The 21,807-nt window shown below is 41.0% G+C and overlaps 4 protein-coding genes across 10 annotated transcripts in view; 3 read left to right on the top strand and 1 right to left on the bottom strand.

The window, feature by feature from the left end:
• Nucleotides 1-1,101: 1,101 nt before the first annotated feature.
• On the top strand, nt 1,102-8,037 carry sinhcaf (SIN3-HDAC complex associated factor). The gene is made up of 6 exons (XM_075469632.1): nt 1,102-1,205; nt 3,697-3,824; nt 3,941-4,040; nt 4,143-4,266; nt 4,353-4,503; nt 5,804-8,037. Exons 2-6 carry the CDS (start codon nt 3,697-3,699, stop codon nt 6,129-6,131), a joined length of 831 nt encoding a protein of 276 aa, XP_075325747.1. The 5' UTR covers nt 1,102-1,205; the 3' UTR covers nt 6,132-8,037.
• An 899-nt stretch (nt 8,038-8,936) lies between these two features.
• kxd1 (KxDL motif containing 1) lies at nt 8,937-10,746 on the top strand. 2 transcript variants are annotated; one of them, XM_075470953.1, is made up of 5 exons: nt 8,937-9,084; nt 9,410-9,521; nt 9,663-9,815; nt 9,890-9,936; nt 10,049-10,746. In XM_075470953.1, exons 2-5 carry the CDS (start codon nt 9,424-9,426, stop codon nt 10,303-10,305), a joined length of 555 nt encoding a protein of 184 aa, XP_075327068.1. In that variant the 5' UTR covers nt 8,937-9,084; nt 9,410-9,423; the 3' UTR covers nt 10,306-10,746. The 2 variants fall into 2 exon arrangements, with proteins under 2 accessions (XP_075327068.1, XP_075327067.1); XM_075470952.1 differs by having other exon boundaries at nt 8,937-9,198.
• Nucleotides 10,747-11,525: 779 nt separating this feature from the next.
• Nucleotides 11,526-18,687, top strand: LOC142383851 (endoplasmic reticulum-Golgi intermediate compartment protein 2-like). Of its 2 annotated transcripts, none has more exons than XM_075469629.1 (13): nt 11,526-11,945; nt 12,024-12,132; nt 12,216-12,262; nt 14,977-15,044; nt 15,164-15,204; nt 15,438-15,539; nt 15,633-15,725; nt 15,884-15,939; nt 16,074-16,172; nt 16,620-16,717; nt 16,804-16,966; nt 17,621-17,700; nt 17,816-18,684. In XM_075469629.1, exons 1-13 carry the CDS (start codon nt 11,840-11,842, stop codon nt 17,879-17,881), a joined length of 1,128 nt encoding a protein of 375 aa, XP_075325744.1. In that variant the 5' UTR covers nt 11,526-11,839; the 3' UTR covers nt 17,882-18,684. The 2 variants fall into 2 exon arrangements, with proteins under 2 accessions (XP_075325744.1, XP_075325745.1); XM_075469630.1 differs by having other exon boundaries at nt 11,857-11,945; nt 12,085-12,132; nt 17,816-18,687.
• magi2b (membrane associated guanylate kinase, WW and PDZ domain containing 2b) overlaps nt 18,589-21,807 on the bottom strand; it is a 90,443-nt gene continuing 87,224 nt past the window's right edge. For 2 of the 5 annotated variants that reach the window (XM_075469626.1, XM_075469627.1), the window contains exon 23: nt 21,582-21,735. In XM_075469626.1, coding sequence (XP_075325741.1) covers nt 21,679-21,735 — 57 coding nt within the window. In that variant the 3' untranslated portion in view covers nt 21,582-21,678. Of the gene's footprint in view, nt 21,736-21,807 lie in introns of all 5 variants that reach the window. The other 3 variants (XM_075469624.1, XM_075469625.1, XM_075469628.1) reach the window with 3 other exon arrangements.

Raw genomic sequence — 21,807 nt, 5'->3', positions numbered from 1 at the left:
GTGACATGTCTTGGTATTTGTGTGTGTGTGTGTTACTTTATCAATCGTGGGATTAGATACAATTCTTTGCTAATCAAAATGATCTAATTACTTAAGGGTCAATTTAAGAATTAAACTCGTACTTTGTCAAGTGTAAAACTGACCAACTAAAAAGTGTGTTACTTTGCTCTTTATCTCTGGGTGCTGGCAGTGTAATTGGAGTTTCAGCCATCACAGACTCATCGCTGCTTCTTGTAATGGATGACTCACAAAATGTGTGAACCCTGTAATGTCATTCATTTAAGTAACACTTAAGTAAAATCTGCCTTTGTGAAGTTGTAGAAGATATATTCTGACGACAAACTTAGGTGTCTTGAAACAGCTCTCTATGGCAATAAGGTGAGAAATGATTCAAGGGATGCTTTGCAGTAGCGTGGTTTATCCACACTCATTATTCCTTTATCTTAAGCTTGAGCTTCTTCCCTCTCCTTTTGAGCATGTTATATGATTATTGTTATATTAATGTTGCATTGTTTCAACGTGTTCAAATAAACCACACCAAATCAAATCGTTCCACTAAGTTACTCAAGAGCATGAGCAATTGTTTTTGCATGATCAAAATTATCAATCTTACTTGAGGATGCATTGATTTTTTTGATGATGTATCAATTTTTACTTACACAAGCGGGTGTTCGTCTTTAACTGACCACTGGGTGAAAAATCAAAGCTTAAACCACCTTTTACTTCCCACTAATCTGGTCTGTTGTCCCGAAATTCAAATCAACAAAGCCCGTCTACGTGCGAGACGCCAAGCCTCCTAAAAAACCATAGGCCCCCAGACGAACCATCTGGCGTTCTGTAGTAAAATCGACAGGCCCCGCCCCTTTGCTTACATTCTCCAATCTGCCATAGCAACCGGGGCCGAGCCCCCTGTTCCCGCGCAATGTTCCCATCCTTATAAGGCCAGCAGAATGCAGACGCACGCCTACGTCATACGCCGTTTATGTAAATGGTTTGATTGAAGAAAAAGAAAAAAGGCCCTCTGCTCCACTCTGAAATGGAGGTGTGGATTTGGCGCATGCGCGCTACGTCCACAACTATCCAGTCCTGTCCTAAAACGCAGACATCAACAAGAGAGCGGGTTTACTGATGCGGGTTCGTTCACATCGTTACGACGCGCTCGAAGGACTACTATTTTGTATCAGCTCCGCTCAACTTGCAAAAAGGTAAGGATACCAACCGCTTTCTGTGGGCTTTGTCGCGTCCCGAGAATGTTTTTAAGTCCTTACTGCGCTTTCAAACGTGCGATTAAAAACAAGCTTCGAGTTGAACAATTGCTCTGTTTAGGCCTGCTGCGGGACCGACGTGGTGGTCAGCTCTGCGCGTGGGCGACAGTATAAAAGATTTAAGTAATGGGACAAAGTAGAAGAAAGGCAGGATAAACGCGAAGATGAGTTTAAACGGTGTCAGAAAAAGGTTCACATGCAGACGCGAGAGGAGGGCGGCTGGTGTTGTTATTGGTCCGCTGGGTGCGTTTGGCTGCGGGAGCAAATCACTCGTTGTTTTTTTTGTTTTTTTTTATCGCAAACCTAATTTCACCAAACTCGAATTTTGTAGTTGTTTGACTCGGAAACAAGCTTCTGCGAAATGCATTAACATGTCGTATTTTGGGTTTTGGAGTGTGTCCGCAGTCTGATAGAAATTTACGCGAGCTACATAAGCCAAGTTGAATCTCTCACGCCCACCCGGACCGGAGATGCGTCTCAGCACGCGGGTGCTGCTGTCAACAAAACAGCTCCTACAAACACAAGTAATTACGAACGTCTTATGAAACTCCAACTGGGTGAAAATGTCTGTTTGGTACGAGAAAATTGCGTTAAAAAAAAAGTCGCTTTGAACTTCGCGCACATGTAGTTGAATGTAGACTGTTGCAGTGCCGCAGCTGAGGAATAACAAAGAGTAAAGATGAAATTACACGATTTCAACAGAACAGCTTTTTTGGACATCGCCTTTAAGACCATTTGCTTTCGAAACGTGTTAGTCTCAGTTTGTTTTTCCGTGTAAACTTGATGGAAAGAGTGGGAGTCGGACACCGTCGAGCAGAGGACGGTCATCATAAAATGGGTGCGCAAGAAGCAGGTCGTGTGGCATGCCATGCTTCCTCGCTGGAGTGGGCGGTGAAATGAGGGATTTGCACTTTTTTCTCGATAAAAACTAGCGTTCCTCTTAATTTACTCAAAGCGAAAAGGGGTTTTCATGCAGGCCCAGCCGCTTTCGGTGGGAATTTTTACGGTTTCCTTTAAAATGTGCAGATTTTGCGGAAAATCGCTTCACACCCCCTTCTCCACATTGCCTCCGCCTCTGAAGTGTGTTGCCATGTTGAGTTGCGTCACGTAGCCGACTGTATTCTGCTGCAGAGATCGTCTCCAAGCTACAGACGTTACACGCGAAGGTGAAAAAGCTGATCGACCTGAGGTCGATCAATGCGGGGCTGATTTTGTATACGGCGCAGATTAAAATAAATAAATAAATAAAAAGATTTAAACTGCCTTACGTTACTGCTTTACCGACCCGTTATTTTTGTAGCCTTATTGGTCTATTTTCCCCTTTTTTTTCTTTGTAATTCATCATAGCTGTGTATGAAATATTTTGCAATTAACTTGTAAATCTAAGTCAAAAGAGTGTGCAAGTGTTGTTTTTGTCTCCAGTTTCCACTTTCCCGGGGATCTCTATAATGGTTTTCAGAGACATATTCACTTATTGCCATTTGGATTTTGCATCTGGAAATCTGACGTATCCTGTTATTTTTGTAGACCTGCACATCAGTCACATTTTATATTACACCTTATTTTAGGAGTAAAGTTGAACACATTAGCCAAATACTGTATATGTATGATTTTATAAAATTGCATACAAAGGGATTAAGATTTATTTCCCACTGCCAACTTGTATCTCATACACACAGATTTGTTTAGACACAATACATTTTTTTATGTCCTTACATCATGCAACTTCGAGCAGTATCTGATGTAAGCATCGGAGTATGAGGTCTTTGGTTTCTCTGATCTCTGCCTGTTCTCTGTGGCACCGCACTGTCAGAAGACCCCGAGGACTGATGGCAAAGGAGGAAAAAAAATTCTGTCTGGGGGGGCGCGGCTCACAGTTTTGCCGCAGTTTGGGTCCACATGTGCTCTGGAGATTACATTTTGCCTAGCAACATAAATCTCAGTTTTTTTTTGCAGAATGCAAGCGTGATATATGAGTAGAGTACGAGTCAGTCCTCCACTTAGACACACTTCGATTTTTACGTTTGGGGTTCTTATTTGAGGACAGCAATTCATGCTGAACAGCCTGGGGGCTCGGACGAAGTGCGTGCTAGGAGTTCCCAAAACGAAGCGTGAATCCTGTGAGCGCAGCATGGTGACATTATCTGTCTGACACGCTGTCTGACTGCTGACCTACTTCCACCATGTGGGTCAGAGCGGAGAGATGAAATAACAAAATCACATCCCGTGTATGATGTTAATGACTGAACCCGTTTTGAATAAATACAGGTTACAGCAGGTGCCGTGGATATATATATATATATATATATTTAACAAAGTCCTCCTCTGCTCTAAAGCAGACGTGCAGCAGGGAGGTGCTGCAGTTTAACTCACGATGCACCCTGATGAGAGCCCGAGGTGTCAATATTTAAATATTCGTTTCTGCTCGCAGATGTTTGGCTTTCACAAGCCCAAAATGTACAGGAGTTTGGACGGCTGCTGCATCTGCCGCGCAAAGTCGTCCAGCTCTCGTTTCACGGACAGCAAGCGCTATGAGAAGGACTTCAGGAGCTGTTTTGGGTAAGACGCACCTGAGCGCGCGGTTTGGAGAGCTGCGCTGCCTCCTCTACAGCATACCTTGTTGCTTTGAGAGGTTTCTCTGTTTCGTTGCCTCACAAACTGCGACTTTTTTGCAGGTTGAGTGAAACCCGATCTGGAGAGATCTGTAATGCCTGCGTTCTCCTTGTCAAGAGATGGAAAAAACTTCCTGTGGGAACCAAGAAGAACTGGAACCACGTGAGTTTGGGTTGCAGCGCTCACTTTATGGCTCAGCTCTTGGTCATGACAAACACTTGAATTTTTAAAGCTCATTCCTCTTGTGTCTTGTTCCTCGCACAGGTTGTTGACGCCAGAGGAGGCCCGAGCCTGAAGATCACCTCCAGGCCTAAGAAAATAAAGTCTGTCTCCAAGACAGCTCGACCGACCCAGATCAGCAGGCTGCAGAAAGAACTTAAAAGAAACAGTATGTTCCGTCTGTTCGTTTGAGTGTAGATTTCTTGCTTACCGCTTACCAAGGGGTCAGTTTCAATGCTTTGCTCTGCTCACCAGATTCAGATGCCCACAGCACAACCTCCAGTGCCTCTCCCGCTCAGTCTCCCAGCTACAGTAACCTCTCAGATGACGGTTCTGACACCGAGCTGAGCCCAGGATCCAGCCGCTCTCCCGTTTTCTCATTTCTGGACCTGACTTATTGGAAGAGGTACGTGAAATTGTGGAGCACAAACATGCTTTATCATACAGTAAATCACATTAAAAACAGTGACATGTCTCATGCTTTGGATGTTTCTGAAAGCCCCTTCCTACCAACAGTCCACCCACACTTTTATTATTATGATTCACTGTCCTGTTCCACCTTTTCGTCTTTTAAGGGTGCGATAGCTCCCGCTGTTACCATGAGTCAGAGACTGTCTGCATGATTAGACTTATACAGATCACTTAAACACATCTGTGGTTGTGCAGAGCCTTTCATCTCACATGTTACCAACTTCTTGCTCAAAAGCTTAAAAACAAAAGCTTAGCAGTGACATAGCTTGAGGGTTTAACAAGAACAAAAACCTTTTGATTATTATTACGTCTAATTTTGAAGCAGTTGGGTTTGAATATAATTCAAGAGGCTGCTCTCTCGTACGCTGTTTTTTACTACTACAGGCAACATTGAGTATTCCCTTCTGTAAAAGAACAACACTCAGTTTTGTTGTCATTATTTGTGAAAAGTAACTAAGTGCATTTATTTTCCAGGTTTAGACGATGATTTTACCCAACGAATAATGATATTTGGTGTAATACGTGTGGAAAAAATAAATGGGAGGTGTCAGCAGGAGATAAAATAAAAATCTTTTTTTTAGATTTTCAGATTTTCTCTCCTGCTGACACCTCCCATTTATCTGTATATGACCCTGCGTGCAAAGCTCCTGAACCCCCAGCAGCTGCAGCAGCAACATGCTGTTTACACCTTCAAAGGGACCAAACTAGCGCTTTTACCTTCACACAAAAATCACATTCTGCTTTTAATATTTATGTACTTTTTTATTTTAGTTGGATTTTTTTTATGCAGGACTTTTACAGTACCGGTACTTTCATTTAAATTAAGGACCTGAATACTTGCTCCACTACTAATACAAATGAGGTCCGTGGGGCATTTTCCTGCCCTATAGGCAGCCATTAATTTCCAATCATTATTATGTAAAAGGCTTGTGGAGACTTGAGAGTTGCTTGAGTAGTAAGTGAGAGCAAAGCCTGAAATATATGGTTACATGATTAAATAAGACGCATCTATTTCCTAAAATGTTGCTTTCACGTAAATTTTAGGGTTGATGTAGTCGCCAGCCTGCTTTCATGCTGATTTATAAAAAAAAAAAAAAAAAAATTGTTTTGCTGTAATTACACTTTTAACTATATTTTACGAAGGTGTTGAGAATTGTGTATAGTTTGTAAAACACATAAAAGCTTTACATGGTCATGCTTTCATTCTTCTGATTAAGTGTCAATGTTTTGTGTAGGCAAAAGGTCTGCTGTGGAATAATCTACAAAGGGCGCTTTGGGGAGGTGCTCATCGACCCCCATTTGTTCAAACCATGCTGCCGCAAAAAGCAGCGAGAGCAGCAGCAGCAGCTACAAGAAGAGGAAGAGGAGGAGGAGGAGGAGGATGAGGAGGAGGAGGAAGAGGTGGAGGTGGAGGAGGGCCAAGTGGGGGTGGAAAAACCCCAGACAGAGGGGGAAGTGAAGGAGATGCCTATGTGCGAGGAAAATGCAGAACCTGCTAAGCTATGCGTCACCGTGACAACACCCCCGGCCAGGAGCGGGGAGGTGGCGGCAGAAGGCTGGTGAAGTCGAGACCCCCACTTTGCTGACATCTCTGAAGAAATGTTGGAGTGCTGTTCTGTTTTTTTTTTTTTTTCCTTTCTTTTAGGACTTACAGAAGGAAGTTGCCTCAGATTGCCTTCAATCATAAAGCAGCTGGAAATCCTTTGTTTTTTTTCTCCATGATAACGTTGGAGGATTGTTTCTTATTTTTAAACAGTAACTTATTGACTTATTGTGTTTTATTTTGTCTCTTTATTTGTATTTAAGATTTTTACCATCCTGATGATGGACTATCATCCGCGGTGTTATTAATCTACTTTATATGAAATGCTGGAGCTCTGGTACATTCAACAGACTTTATTCCAAAACGCAATACATCCACTTATTTACAGAAAAAGGTGCTGCTTGAAACACACAGATTCTCACACATTCTCACTGTGGATAACTTTTAAGAATACGTGTAAGGATGAATACTGTAATGAGAGTAGTGTTGCTTTCTTTTTTTTTTTTTTATTGTAGACAACTTTTTTTTTTTTTTTTTGAATGGTGGGTTGCGTTTTGGAATGAATGACACTTTACACTGACAGAGCACAGACATGTACAGTAGCTCTTGTGTTTTTCTGTCCTTTCACAATGACGTCCACTCCTATCAAAAGGTTTGTGTTTGTAGACTGGATTAGATTTTCTCTGTGCAAGTATGTATGTGGATCCCATTTATATAAGGCCTATTCACAGCTTCAACAGCAAATACACCAGCCTTAAATGTGTGTTACAGACAGTGCTAGTGTTAATTCTGGATTGGTATTAAGGAACAAAAAGGGACAGTAGATGTGTCTATTGTGGCCTCAGCAACACATAGTACATTTTGCATGAATGGCAAGCCCACTCATCCAAAAGACCTGAAATGATCTGATGCATGAGTCTTCTGAAATTGCATGGCCTTATAGAAACTGTAAATCTTACTTTTATTTTTTTGGATCCGTTTCTCCGAAGTTTTAACTTATTTTTGTATGTAAAGAAGAAAAGGAGAAATAAAAGTGTCTTTGCATAATAATACCACACGATACAGCAGCAAAACACAAAATCGGTCTATTGTCATTCCGCAATATCAACATCAGTGATTTTCGTAATTTCTGGGTCAGTTTATGGTAAAAGTCTTTATATAAGCTTAAATTCTATGCCATTGCCTCAAATATACCACAAATTTGTTGTGACGTATAGCCTGATATTACTTTATTTATCAAACGAAAGCCAAAGCACATTGAAATTCACCCAATGTCAAATCAATGCAGGTTTTCTATGGACACTTGTGCTTGTCCGGGGTCATTTGTATGTATGTTTATGGTATTTTGAGAAGAACACTAAAATGAAATTTCATACGTTATGTTGTAGTTTTGGAGCTGCGGGTGTGTTATGTACATAAAGGGTTGGCTGAGTTACATGGCTCTCATAAAGGTTTCATTATTTATTTATTTCATATTTATTTGTATCCCGCCTTAGAAGTGTTGAACTATGAATTCTTCTCACCTTTAGCTTTTCATTAGAAAACAAATGTAATTCCCACGCAGGTTTCCTGTACTTCTGCGTTGTACCGAATTACTTGTTGTCAATATTTATGAAATGTTAAGTATTTATTTACTCATCGGTTGAGTTGCGTGCAACCTAACTTATTCTGTATCATTACTTCCCATCTGTATCATTTAGACTGTAAAAACTGATAGATTGCAACCAAACTGTACTCCCTTTTTACCATATAGCTTACCAATGTTAGAGTAGTAGGATACTATAGTAGGATGCCTAACTCTAGACGTGCATGTACTGTTGCTATGCATTTACTTAGCTTTCAAGTTAGACAAAGCAGTTTTGTATTTTTTATACATCCTGTACTTTTTTTACTTGTCCCTTAATAAAAGTAATTTTGTGAGTTTTATGGCAGTATGAAGGTGTGAGTTTGTTAGTGTATGTAAAGAGCACAACAGGATGATTCACCTCAATGGAGGGGAAAGAAAGGAGAGAGGGCAAACAACACAAAAGAATGTACGTTAAAACATAGTGTGTAAAGAGTTTGTAGATGACACTAGAAAAAAAGACAAACATCTCAGTTGAAATAATCCCAACACCTTATTTTCACTGTTGCCGTTTAACAATACTAAAGGGCTTAAACAGATTTTGTAATACAGGACTTTTACAAAATCTTTTTTTCTCGGTTTTAAAAAAAGAAGATGACAATGTATCACACAAAATTTTTTTTTTTTTTTATCCAACTCCTGTTCTTTAACATGTGAGTAGTTAAATTTTCCAACACTAACCAGGATGATAAAGAAACTACCCTGCAATGAGTATTTTTTAACACCTGTGAAAGTCATGCAGTTTTTTTTGTTAGTTTTTTTTCCCTAGTGTAGCAACACATAAAGTTTAATTGTGAAAACAGAGATGTGTCTAAATCATAATTTGTGGTGCTTTCTGGAGCTTAATGAATTCTCTAAATTTCTGAATATTTTTACCTTTTTTAAACTCATGATTAAAAGGATGCTGAAACTAATAAGGCACCAATACAATTGGATGTTTTGAAACAATATGCTTTTCCATTTTGTTCAGCATTCTGCATCTTTAACCCCTGTAAGTCTGTTCTTTCTTTCTCATGTCCCACACCTCCTCTTCTAGCATTTAAAAAATGATCTTTGCACCTGTGCAGTTGCGTTACGAATACTGAAATAATTTTAGTTAAAGATGATTTGTAGCGTTGCAATATGAACATTAATGAGAGCGATAAGCACAATTTCCCTTAGTTCGTGATCGGTTAATAGATGCAACGAAGAAGAAAAAGGATCACACACCGGAAATGGAGGTCCTATGACAGGAAGTGTAAAAAATACAGGATTTTTTTTTTATTTGTTTTACAGTCAGCTTTCTGACTTAATTTCAGTGTTCTATTTAAATAACAAAATATCGAAAAATTACTGCCGTGAGGCCTGAGGTATGTGATTTGAGTTTTGTTGCAGCATTTTTTTTGTGCGTTTTTTTTTTTTTTTAGCTTGCGAGCTAACAGTAAAGTCAATGTAAACATCGTCGATCCTGCTAACCGTGAGCGGTAGGTGTACACGGAATACCTCTGATAATATGAACAGTCTGCAGTTGAAGATCTGTTTTAATCGCAGTCAATAAATCTAACTATCAGCGCCGTCTTTTTCTGGCCTGGTTAAGCTTTGCGAACAGGCTTCTCGAGGATACTGTGCACTTTGTTGGGCTTTCAGAACACTGTTCTTCTCACATACTATTTTGATCAAGATTTGTATTTGCAGCTTTCATCTTCATCATGGTGGAACCCACAGCATCTAGCGTGTTCTGTAACAGGATGCTGAGCATGGTTAACTCTGAGGATGTGAACGCCATCATACAGGCTCAGAGACACATGTGAGTGTCTGTGATCAGCCTCGTGTGGCTTTTCTGCCTGTAAATATAAAATGTGCATGTAATCTTATTTTTGATGTGCCCGTCCTGTTCTGTATAGAGGGTCATTGTTGTTGTTTTTCTACCTGATTTCTGTGTAACCAGGCTTGACCGCTTTGAGAAAACCAATGAAATGTTGATCAACTTTAATGGACTGTCAAATGTGCGACTGCAGCAGATGAATGAGCGCTTCCTGCTACACACCCGCACTCTGGTGGAGATGAAGAAAGATCTGGATAGTATCTTCCGAAGGATCAGGTAAGTCATTGCTGCCCCAGTTTAAGCACTCATGTTCATGCACAACCCCTGATTGGTCTCTTCTGCTTCTCCAGGACATTAAAAGGGAAAATTTCTAAGCAGTACCCTGAGGCCTTCAGCAGTGAGTTTGTCTTCATTGGTCACTTTACAGCTGCTATTAACTTCTTCCAAACTAGCTTTGCTCAAAACATTCTCCATAACTCTTTTCCCCCTCCCCCCTCCCCCCCTGACAGATGTCCACGAGTCGCCCATCTTGGAGGATGACGATGATGAATTTGACCCAATACCTCCAAGTTTTGCGACAACAATCACAACAGCCACCTCGGAGCACAGCACAGAGTCCTGTGACACAAGTCCTGATGTGATCTCACCCACAGTGAGCAGATGTTCTGAAGATCTCTCTCAAGAGCCACCTGACACGCCCACCTCTGACTTCCTAGAGACAGCTGTCCTGCAGGATGAGGGTCCTGACTCTGTACCTGCAGAGTAAAGAGGACAATTTGCATATAAATACATGAATTTCTGTCACATGAAACAGAGCCTCACCTCTTAGCAGCAGGTCATGTTGTATATTTGCGTGAGTGTTAGCCTCAGTAATATTTTCTTTTTCACTGATTAATCTTTTTGTTTCAGATCACAACCTGAATATCAGACGTGTCTCTGATCAGTCACAGAGAATAATGAACTTTTGTTGGCATGTATCTTTGTCTTATGCCTGCTTAGCACCTAAGTAATGCCAAAAAATACTTGAAGCCGTACATTTTTTAAAAATGTAAATAAAACTCTAGTCCTTACAGTGTATCTTAGCAAAAGCCTTTATCAGTTATATGATTGTGACCGTATTTATTTGTTGTTTTTGCTTGGAAAGATGCACGACTGAGTGAGGAAAGGAGTTTCTCATGATGTCATAATTAAAATGGATGCAGTTGAAGTTTGTGAATATTTACTACACTGTTATCTCACTTTTGAAAGGTTGTGCTCCAGTATCATTATTTTACAGGCTCTTAACTCTATTTTTCTTAAAGCCTTCATGGATGTCCCAAGCAGCTTGATAAGGATGCTCTTTCCATTTGACAAGGAATATCTTTTTTTGCTTAAAAAAAGCTATTTTAAAATTTTATTGCTCAGTTTTTCATTTGGTGATTGAATAAATTCTGCATGAGATGCAAATGGTATATAAATCAAAAACTACAATTGTAGGTTCTCATCAAAGGTGTGTTGTGATGAGACATTGTATGAGTTCTGACAAGAAGACACTAATTCACTGTTAATAACTGACAAAATAATGTGTTAACAGTAATAATATCCTCATGCTCCAATTTCAACTATAGTTGAAGACATGCCTGTAATTACTTCTGTTCAAAAGAAATTGGTTATTTTTATAGATCCATAAATTGCATATTTATAAGCGTATAATTGAACTAAACGTGTGCACAATGAGGCAAAGAAGATACAAGCAAAATAACTAAAATGTCTCTATAGATCATAAAGGGTCTGCACGGGCTCAAAAGAAGTGGTTATTTTTTTTTTTTTTTTTTTGCACGCAGTCAAAACAATTAGTGACTCAGAACCGAACTCGCATGGTTCAAGTTTTAATTTCTCTATTATTGATCGGAAACCAAAAGTTCATGCTCGGAATCTGCACACATCGAGGAGATTGATCACCGCTAGAGGGCGCTGACACGAAACAGCAGCAGTTTCTTTCCAGACAAACAGGGTTAAACGCGACAGCAGCACGTCATCAACACCCCTGTTACTTCCTTGGTGTTGCTGATTTCTTGACCTGCAGTGGACAGAAGCCCCTCAATCGCAAAAAAATAACGTTTGTGCAATATATTGTAACCGTAAAAGTTCAGCCGTTTTTGTTACGGGTAAACCGGCTAGCATGCTAACTAGCTAACACTGTTGTCTCGGTCGCTGTCATGGTGGAGGACAGAAAACAGACGTGTTACTAAACGTTACTTCATCATAACCAACTAGCCGAAGCTTTATGACGGTGTCACACCTCTGCTGCTGGTCCCAAGATGAGGAGACTGACGAAGAAGAAGGCTCTGACCCTGGTGAAGGAGTTGGACGCTTTTCCTAAAGTACCTGAGAGCTACGTGGAGTCCACAGCGAGCGGCGGAACAGGTACACACACACCCCGGTTGCTGCAAACACAGCTGCTATGAACCATTCACACAAGTCTCACTCTGAAACTCTCTCCAGTGTCTCTGATAGCTTTCACCCTCATGGCTGTCCTTGCCTTCCTGGAATTTTTTGTGTACAGAAACACATGGATGAAGTACGAGTATGAGGTGGACAAAGACTTCAGCAGGTAGAGGCTGCACGTTCTCACTTTAAAGTGCTTTAAAGTTTCCCAGCTGTTGTCACCTAACTGCAGCTGTCCTTCATTTACAGCAAACTGAGGATAAATGTGGACATCACAGTGGCGATGAGATGCCAGTGTAAGTACATATATAGATTATATTTGTAGACTATTAAACCGTTCAGTTTAAAGCCTTTCCCATCTCAGTTTCTGTTGTTATTTCTTGTCAGATTAAAGGTTGGGTAGGGGATCTTTTTCTGGAACATTTTTTTACATATTGCTTGAAATACTCTTCACACCCCCATTGTTACCAATTAATTAAAAGTTTTGACATTAATATGAAAAATTTTAGTGGCCTCTAGAACGTACAATCTAGGAAAAACAGTATCCAATCATTGTGAACGGACCGTTCACAATGATTGGATTCTGATGCCGTCTATCAAACTGCAATGTGCTCCTCCCTCCCCCTCCTTCCCCCTGTGCGCGTACCCTGCTCCGTGAACGAATCACTCGCGCCCAGAAGCTTGGCAGGAAGCTAAACTAGAGCCAGCTTGGCTAGCACCTAGCATTATTAAACGTGTAGTTAGCATTATACTAAATACTAAATACGGCAGCGATCGATGCTTGCTGTCAGAACAGCGCTCGTGCACCTTCGTGCTCGTGCGCGTTCATGTACTCTAGAGGCGTGCCTTCGGGGGGAAAGTGAAGAAAAGGGTTGGGACTTTTTACCTGTGTATTTTCAAAATGCAGCTTCGCTGGACTCAAAATCCAGGATCTCCTACCCTACCTTTAAGGTGTATAGAGGAATTTAATAACTCAGTCTTATTGTAATTTAGCCCTTAATCCTATTTTTACAGTGTCATGTAACCTCACTGAGTGATTGTGAAGATTACTCTGTGATGAGAAAAGCTTGAACATGAGAACCATGAGAGTTATTTTTGCGTTGCAGACATTTTTACAGAGGTTGGATCAAATTTCCATTTCATTCTTGAGTTTTAGAGCAAGCTGAGGGTTAAAAAAAGGCTACTGTGCTTAAAAATGTCATGTACGTATCATTTTGCTTGTATGGACAGATATGTATGTCATCATAGAACATATAAGATGGATTTTCATAAGATATTGGCCTTTTTTTTCTTATTTTCAAAGATCTATTACTGACGAAGTGTCTCTATCAAATTTTTGATGGCATCTGTAAAGCTGATTAAACCACAGGTGGTTTATTGTAGGCGGCTCTACAATAAAAAACTGAAAGCAAACCAAAACAAAACAAATTCCAGTAAAAAACACAATTTAGTGTGAAGTCTATATTTTCAGCATGATGATGTAATGAAATTGCTGGAGAAATTTGTATTTTTGCTTTTAAAACCTGTTTTTTATTTTATTTTTTTTTATTTGAGCCTTTATTCTCCCAGAAGTAACTCTTAAAGGGGAACTCCGGGGCATTTGAAGCGTGTTTCCATTGCTAGAGGTTGTCAAATACTGATAGTAGGACACAGAGAGGTGCGTATCTGTGCTCACTGTGTGGAGATCGCTCTGTCCGCACAGCATGTCATGCGAGGCTAATACGTGGTGGCTAAGGGGCAAGCGCTAACCCTTCCACGTAAAACAACAACTTGCACACTGCAGAAACGTCACACCACTTTATAACCCATCCGACAATAAAGTCACAAGCCTTACCATCAAAACCATATGCATGGTTCTCACATTACTGGCATGGGGACGTTACAAAACAACTTTATAAACAGCATGTAACTCACCGGCTGGTTGTAGGCTCGCGCATGTGAAAGCCCAAAAGAGTCGATGGAGAATAATCCCATATACAAAACAATTATATTCTCTAGAAAAACTGCGTTCAAGTATTTAAAACATTACAAGAATATTACTGGGTATGTATTGTTGTAATGTTTTAAATACTTGAACGCAGTTTTTCTAGAGAATATAATTGTTTTGTATATGGGATTATTCTCCATCGACTCTTTTGGGCTTTCACATGCGCGAGCCTACAACCAGCCGGTGAGTTACATGCTGTTTATAAAGTTGTTTTGTAACGTCCCCATGCCAGTAATGTGAGAACCATGCATATGGTTTTGATGGTAAGGCTTGTGACTTTATTGTCGAATGGGTTATAAAGTGGTGTGACGTTTCTGCAGTGTGCAAGTTGTTGTTTTACGTGGAAGGGTTAGCGCTTGCCCCTTAGCCACCACGTATTAGCCTCGCATGACATGCTGTGCGGACAGAGCGATCTCCACACAGGGAGCGCAGATACGCACCTCTCTGTGTCCTACTAACAGTATTTGACAACCTCTAGCAATGGAAACACGCTTCAAATGCCCCGGAGTTCCGCTTTAAGCTCTAAAAACACATTTTTGAAGAGTGCCCTGTTTATTGAGGGCGGGTCTGGCACATAAAAACGAGGCAGAAGTAAAAGCCCATCTGAAAACGAACGTTTTAAAATGGCTGTGCGTAGCTCTGAAGGACATATTTAGCTAAAATGGATACTGACAGTGAAAAATGTAACATTGAACACTTCACTATTAACCTTAACACCATTATATGTTCTTGTATTTCAAGAGCAAAATTTTAGGATTAAATATGACATTTATTTATTATTTAATTACATTTCCATTAGTGTTCATTAGTCCATTAGGATAGACTGAATAAACACTTTTTTATCAGATGATTTTGTCACTTTAAATAGTAGGAAGGAAGGCATGTAATGGGGTTGCTAAAATATCCTCCCTTAAGCAAAGAGATATTTGTATATAGTGCTAAACAATTAATCTGAAAATTGTAAAATTGCCTGACTGTGTGGTTGACACTGATGTGACAAGTGTCCTGCGTGGTTGGATGCAGATATAGGAGCGGATGTCTTGGATCTGGCAGAGACCATGGTCGCATCAGATGGTTTGAAATATGAACCAGTGAGTCTGCGCTTTTCTTACTGATTGACCAATAACAACGCATAATATTTTCATTTCTTGTAACTTCTGTATCCTTTTCTGACAGTTGATTTATTTGATTTTTTTTTTTTACATTTCAGGTTAACTTTGAGCTTTCACCAGATCAAAGATTATGGCAAATGTAAGATAAAAAAAATGAACCTTTCCTTTCATGTGATATCTTGCAAAGTCTGAACAATATTACACCATATCTGTTACACTGAAAAGGAAAAAACTCATCCAACGGTGTATTTTATAAATAATCCATTTTGCACCCTTGATCGTATGATGTAATGTTTGACAAAGAATTGACCTGATCGAATCTCATCCCGAGTTCATCTTTGTTGTGCTGTGTTTTTCATCCTTCTCTGTCAGGACTCTTCTGCACATCCAGGAGCGTCTGAGAGTTGAACACTCCCTGCAGGATGTGCTCTTCAAGGCTGCAATAAAAGGAGCTCCTCCCGGTCAGATTCGAAGGTACCGAACCTTCAAGATGATCTGCAGTAAATGTGTTCACACTGATGAACCTGGAAGTTTTCAGCCATGTTGTTGTTAACCTTCCTTCCTCAGTGCGGACGACTCCAGTTCTCACAGTGCCTGCAGGATACATGGACATCTGTATGTCAACAAAGTGGCAGGAAATTTCCATATTACTGTTGGCAAGTATGTACCTGCGCCTATAAGCCACTCCTGTCCATATATTGACACTTATGGCTCACTTTACCATGTCTGTGTTGAGCTGTAGATGGTATGCAACATGCACGTTATCATATAGCAGAAACTTTTCAGAGGCCGACTCTGACCCTTTGATCCCTACGCAGGTCCATCCCGCACCCCAGAGGCCACGCACATCTGGCTGCCCTCGTCAGCCATGACTGTGAGTTTTTTTTCTTCTTAACTATATATATTTATGAAACGGGGCGGCCATACTCGCAATGTACAGTATAGTTGTGGCTGCTTACACATATAGGATAAAGCAGTGGTATTCACCTGGTTTTGTTTGTGTCCTAGCTTACAACTTCTCTCATCGGATTGACCACCTGTCCTTCGGAGAAGCGATCCCTGGCATTATCAGCCCTCTGGATGGCACAGAGAAAATCTCTCCCGACTGTGAGTCTGTATTGTTAAACATCAGGAGATTTCCACTACAAGAACTAGCAGGCAGTTTTACAGCAACTTTTTTCATGTTCATAATGCAGGCAACGCTCGTTTTCAGAGAGAGAAAAAAGAGTCTAAGTTGGTACTTCTGAGTGGTCCTGAAAAATAGTTGACTGAGGGGCTTGGCATTCAGTGGTTAAACTCAGAAAAAGCACAGAACCAGCAGCCTCTCAGAACTAAATTGCTGCCCTCTCAAACATCACCTGCAGAATGATACGACATCATCTCAGTTCCCTTCATAGAACCTTGCGAGTCTGACAGAAAGGCTCAGAGGAACAATCTTGCTCTTAGTTCTTGCAGTGGAAAGCCTGCTTTTACTCCATTATTCTATTTTATCTTTATTAATGCTCTTATGTTTGTTCTTTTTAGTATTGACAGTTTATTGACGCTTCTCTCTAGCTAACCACATGTTTCAGTACTTCATCACCATCGTGCCCACTAAGCTGAACACCTATAAAGTTTCTGCTGATACGCATCAGTTCTCGGTCACAGAGAGGGTAGGTTTAATGGTTGCATATTTGTGCAGCATTGTGGTTGACTCTGTGTCACTGTGGTGAAGGTCTGTATTCCTCTCTTCCTGCAGGAACGAGCGATAAACCATGCTGCAGGCAGCCATGGCGTCTCAGGGATCTTTATGAAATACGATATCAGCTCACTAATGGTCAAAGTCACTGAGCAGCACATGCCTCTCTGGCAGTTTCTCGTCAGACTCTGCGGCATCGTCGGGGGAATTTTCTCCACCACAGGTAGATAAATGCACTCCTTGACTGAACTCATGACATCTTCATCTTGAAGGACTTCACACTCGTCATCATCAACAATCAGTCATTATTATTTCATTTAATGCCACATGCACTTAGCAGCTGGGCCGAGGTAATCACATGCTGCTGTTTGACATCAAACATCTGCGTATCAGGGATTAGTCCTAATTTCTGGCTTTTGGAAAAACAGTCAATTCCTCTGTTGGCTGATGTATGGAGCTCTTCAACACTGTCACAGACCAGTATAACTTATCCTCACCTGTTCACTGAGCCTCCTCTGAAACAGCTTTGTAGCCTGCGTAAACACTTTGAAAACTTTTTGTATTAAAGCATATTTTGTGTAAAAAAGATGTAGATCGTACACTTCTGGGCAAACTTATTCATAACTAGTGATTTGATATCCATCTCCATTCATATACCACTTGAAATTTTCTAACCCAAATGGTCGTTAGGTGTTCTCAAAGGAACATTAAAGATGACGAGGAGCTTTGTTTCATGTGTTGTCACTTGTTTTCCTGAGAATGATGGAATTACTGGCAAATGCAGTGTTTAAATAGTAGATTCTTATGTCAGTGTTTCATAAAGTGGCATGACAAAAACAATCACGCTGAACGTGTTGTTATCGTTCCTCTTTTGCAGGGATGATCCATGGGATGGTGGGATTCTTGGTTGATGTGATCTGCTGTCGTTTCCAAATGGGAGTCTACAGACATCTGAATGTAAGTAGGAGCCTCACGGCCAGAGTCCTCATTTTGAAACAACTCTCCTGGGTATATTAACAAATCAATTTCGGCCCTCTCTTGATGTTTTTGTTCTTTTCTCCTCTCTCTTCAGGCTCCCCTGAATATACAGGAGGACGGTCAATCTGTGCTGCCTACAGACGGTTACGCTGAGCAGTGAGAAAACGACTTGGCAGCTCACAGGACACCCGACCCGACACACTGACAGCAACGAGATTCTGGGGAAATGTTTACAAGTTGTCTTTTTTTAAAAAGTGGCTTTGCTTTGTGGTGAATATTTTTTTTAAACTTCTTTTTTTAATTACGTGGATGACCAATTCAGATGCGACTGTCCATCCGCGTGAGAAGGATTGTAGTCCATACCTTCACTAAGTTTCTATCACTATCACTGGAACAAAAGCAATGTAATCATTGCTGTTGTACGTCAGAGAATATAGAATTATGATGGTGCTTACAGGCCTAACATAGACCGATATATCTTCACTTAATCTGGCTAATTCGACCTATTTTGTGCAGTTTGCCTACTTGAAATCTTCCTCACACTACAGGTTCACATGTTTACTTGGAACAACAAACGTCTTTGATGCAGTTCGATGACCTGCACAAACTTTCAGCATGAAAGATCTCCCATCAGCTCCAATAAAGGTTAAACCTGTGTATTTCTGTGTGTGTGTGTGTGTGTGTGTGTGTGTGTGTTTAAGGCCTTTTAAAGGAGAATAGAGTGAACAGATCTTAAAGGTGATCTATCTCTGCTGCATAGGCTCACCTTGGGCTGCAAAGAGGAGTTTATTTTCTGATTGTTTGACTATAACATTGCTCAGAGTCCCACTGTCTAAAAGGTTGCAGTTTATTATTATTTTTCTGATCAGTTTAAATCCTAGATAAACTCATTTATAAGTTAAACGTACATTAAAAGAACACGTTTGAGAAGCTGAAAACTGAGATCATCTACCTTTCTTTGTGTGTGCAATCGATGAAGCCTGCAAATTAGCATAGTTTCAGCCTCTGGTCTCAGTTTTAGTAAAAATCTCTTGAGAATATTTTACACCATGTCAAGAGTTTATTTGACAGTATTTCAGAATATCTTTTAGTAAACAAGTTTTTTGTTTTTTAGCAAAATGTAATATATCAGTACTGTCGCATTTCATAAAAATAGTTGTTCACGTCTTCGAAACTACAGTATCAATGATACAGTAAACCATATTTGTAGGAATACAGCTGTACAAGGTGAATAGTACACAATTAACACTACACAGTTATACTTGATCTCAATGGGGATTTATGAACGTGCCGTCCTTCACAGGCTCTGATAAGCAGTTTTTTTGTTTCTGTGTACAAAACCAGTCACAGCAGGCAGGGGGGCGGCCTGGATGGAGATGAGGACCGGATGATGTGTTCTCTCAGTGGTTCTAAACTGACATTTGTACACAGAGTAAACACATTTCTACAGTCTAATGGCATGTTGTCATGCTTCTCGCTAACATGTTTACCAGTTTGTCACAAACCACAGTTCAGTCAGATCAGAAACATCCAGATCATATTTTTACTGCGGATCAAGATCAGTCCCGGTGATCTCCCAGTTTGCAGGTGCAGTGTGCCATCACGCTGCGTTCAGTCAAACTGTCACAATGTGTCATCTGTCGTTCCGGTACTCAAAAGCTCGGGTGGTTCATTTTTTAAGAAAGGACATACAAGTTGCTGAGAGAAACAGATGATTTTCAGATGGAGAAATGCAGGAAAGTGTCTTCATCTTGAGTGTCTCAGTTAAACAGCAGCATGCCTCAACCTCTGCCAGACACAAGATCTTGTGAATAAACAAAAGTTTAAATGCTTTTGAGTTTCGCAGATCATCAAAAATCTTGGATGTAAATACAGTGGGCACTGGTTCTGCCAGGAATAATGCACATTTAATGTCTTCTTACAGAGCAATGTTGAAATACAGGAACCATGGTCCACTCTGATGTAAATGTGCCAGGATAAACGGCTCTTCACACCTACATGACCGAGAGGAGGATGTGATACTACAGGCTACATTTCCCTCCTTTCAAAAGCACTCGGGGACAAGGGCGATCATTGACACTGATAAGCTTTACAGCTGAGAGTGCATCAAGATATATACTGCTTGGCGTTATGTAAGAAAAAAAACAAAAAACTGGTTCCACAACTCAGCAGTTTGCTGACGTGTGCATGATCACCAAGTTCCAAACACAAGTCACATCAGCAACAGCTCTGCATTAGTTTGAGTAAGGCACTCCGCCCCACTTCATGACCATCGGCCTCCTCTTCCCCTCTCCCACAGTGATGTGGTAAACTAAGCACAGTAAAAGGCATAGAAATGGGAGAATGGACAAAGTTTTCCTGTTGGGTGTTAAATGAATACAACACAGCTTAATTTTCTGCACAATGACCGACAATCAGATTGTGTACATAACTCAGAGGAGTAGTATGAGTTCTTACTAAGCCAACTCTTCCCAGTCATTCAAAGGTGATGAAAAAGAAGATTCCTTTTGCCTCATAAATACCAACTCGTCTGCTCCACAGATGATGCTCTCGCCACGTTCTTCCTTTAAAAGACTCATGAGTCTCTCTAATGACATAGTGTTTCATATCCATGCACACAAACACTGCCTCCCTCAGCGGTCTGGGTTTGGCGACTTTCGCAGTCTTTGATATGTAGTTATAGACGAGGCCATGGAAACAGTGATTCTAAAATACTGTCCCGGGTTATTTGTCTCTTTTTTTTTTTATTGTGTATGATGTACCCAACTACAACACTACTTCAAAAACACCAACAGGTCTGTTTTTGAGTTTGCCAAATGTACATATTTTTCACATCTTTACATTTACAGTATGTTATATATTGTTTGCATGTAACATATGTCGGGTTAAGCAGGCCGTCATTTGAGACAGAGTTTTAGTGTCACTGCCTCCATCTGACAGACGGATAGTCTTATCTTCCCACTCCACGCAGAAATGGAGTAGAAGTAAAAATCTCATGGATCAGGCCATATTGGACTAACCAGCCAAAGCCAGATGCAGTTGAGCAATCAGAGGTGCGCAGCTCCACTCAGAGTGAGACATTGTTGCTCCTTCTGCGATCAGAATGTCAGCGTTCACATGTGAGGGTCTTCATCAGGTTTATACTGTGAACTTTTCTCTGTTCTTTAAGGTAATGGGTGTAAGAATTATCTTGTAAGAACAAATAAAACATAAAAACAAGACTTCCCGAGCAGATGGAGAAGAAAACAGGACAGAGATGCTAAGGGAGATGCTTTTCTCTCGGATTGTGGAGCCATACAGTGTGATCCAGCCCAAACATTAAGGATCCATTCTACCTGCTTACTGTGGAGGTCCAGGATCTCAGGGTGCCAGGCAGTTTGTCAGACCCAGGGATGTTCCAGGGCCCTGGGGAGGCAGCTGCACTCCTTGCTGAAGGACCTTCGATTGTTTTAGAGGGATAGCAGAGTCCACTGTGGCCTCTGAACCGCTCATCTTCTCTGGAAAACAGGCCTCTGGACATCAGTCTCTCCTGGAGGCTGACGTGTCCATCTCCACTGCCCAGAGAAGCTCCATTCAAATTCACACTCACGTATGGGTCCCAGGGCCAAACAGTGCTCACTGCCTGTGTTTGCAAGCCCTTTCTCTCAAAGCAGGGGGAGCAAGCCTCCCTTCTGTCAACGGATCTTCCCACAACAGCTTTGGGAGGCAAAGCCCGAGACTGCCTGTCACCAGGTCCACAGTCCAACTGTCCAGACCCCTGCGGGGTTGCCTGCCCCCTGATGATGCATTTTTGCTCGGTGGACCTGCCACCTGTCGCCCCTCTAATGGAGCTGTGGTCTGTCAAGGTTGGAACTTTGTCTGCCATGCACACTGTGGTCTCTAGAGAGAGCTGATGAAGGGGGTCTGGGGCTGAGACTGGATGGGATGACAGCGATGGATTCAGGCGAGGCTCCATGGTCACTTCCTGCAGGGCAGAGTGGGCTGTAGAAAGGGAATCCCAGGGGCCGGCACTGTCTGTCAGGACAGGAAGAAAACAATCTTAAGATGACTGAAATGAAATAAATGAACAGCCAACATGCACATGCA

This window comes from Odontesthes bonariensis, chromosome 7 (assembly GCF_027942865.1).
Source record: "Odontesthes bonariensis isolate fOdoBon6 chromosome 7, fOdoBon6.hap1, whole genome shotgun sequence".
Classification (NCBI taxonomy): Eukaryota; Metazoa; Chordata; class Actinopteri; order Atheriniformes; family Atherinopsidae; genus Odontesthes; species Odontesthes bonariensis.
This window is presented reverse-complemented; position numbering and strand designations above follow the sequence as displayed.

Bases quoted from the DNA above. Each gene is read 5' to 3' on its own strand.
- kxd1 (XM_075470953.1), top strand. From the start codon at position 9,424: ATGGTGGAACCCACAGCATCTAGCGTGTTCTGTAACAGGATGCTGAGC. The intron at 9,522-9,662 runs GTGAGTGTCTGT...CTGTGTAACCAG, and splicing joins ATACAGGCTCAGAGACACAT to GCTTGACCGCTTTGAGAAAA. The intron at 9,937-10,048 runs GTGAGTTTGTCT...CCCCCCTGACAG, and splicing joins GTACCCTGAGGCCTTCAGCA to ATGTCCACGAGTCGCCCATC.
- sinhcaf (XM_075469632.1), top strand. From the start codon at position 3,697: ATGTTTGGCTTTCACAAGCCCAAAATGTACAGGAGTTTGGACGGCTGC. The intron at 4,041-4,142 runs GTGAGTTTGGGT...TTCCTCGCACAG, and splicing joins CCAAGAAGAACTGGAACCAC to GTTGTTGACGCCAGAGGAGG. The intron at 4,504-5,803 runs GTACGTGAAATT...TGTTTTGTGTAG, and splicing joins GACCTGACTTATTGGAAGAG to GCAAAAGGTCTGCTGTGGAA.
- LOC142383851 (XM_075469629.1), top strand. From the start codon at position 11,840: ATGAGGAGACTGACGAAGAAGAAGGCTCTGACCCTGGTGAAGGAGTTG. The intron at 15,540-15,632 runs GTACCGAACCTT...TTCCTTCCTCAG, and splicing joins CCTCCCGGTCAGATTCGAAG to TGCGGACGACTCCAGTTCTC. The intron at 16,967-17,620 runs GTAGATAAATGC...CCTCTTTTGCAG, and splicing joins GGGAATTTTCTCCACCACAG to GGATGATCCATGGGATGGTG.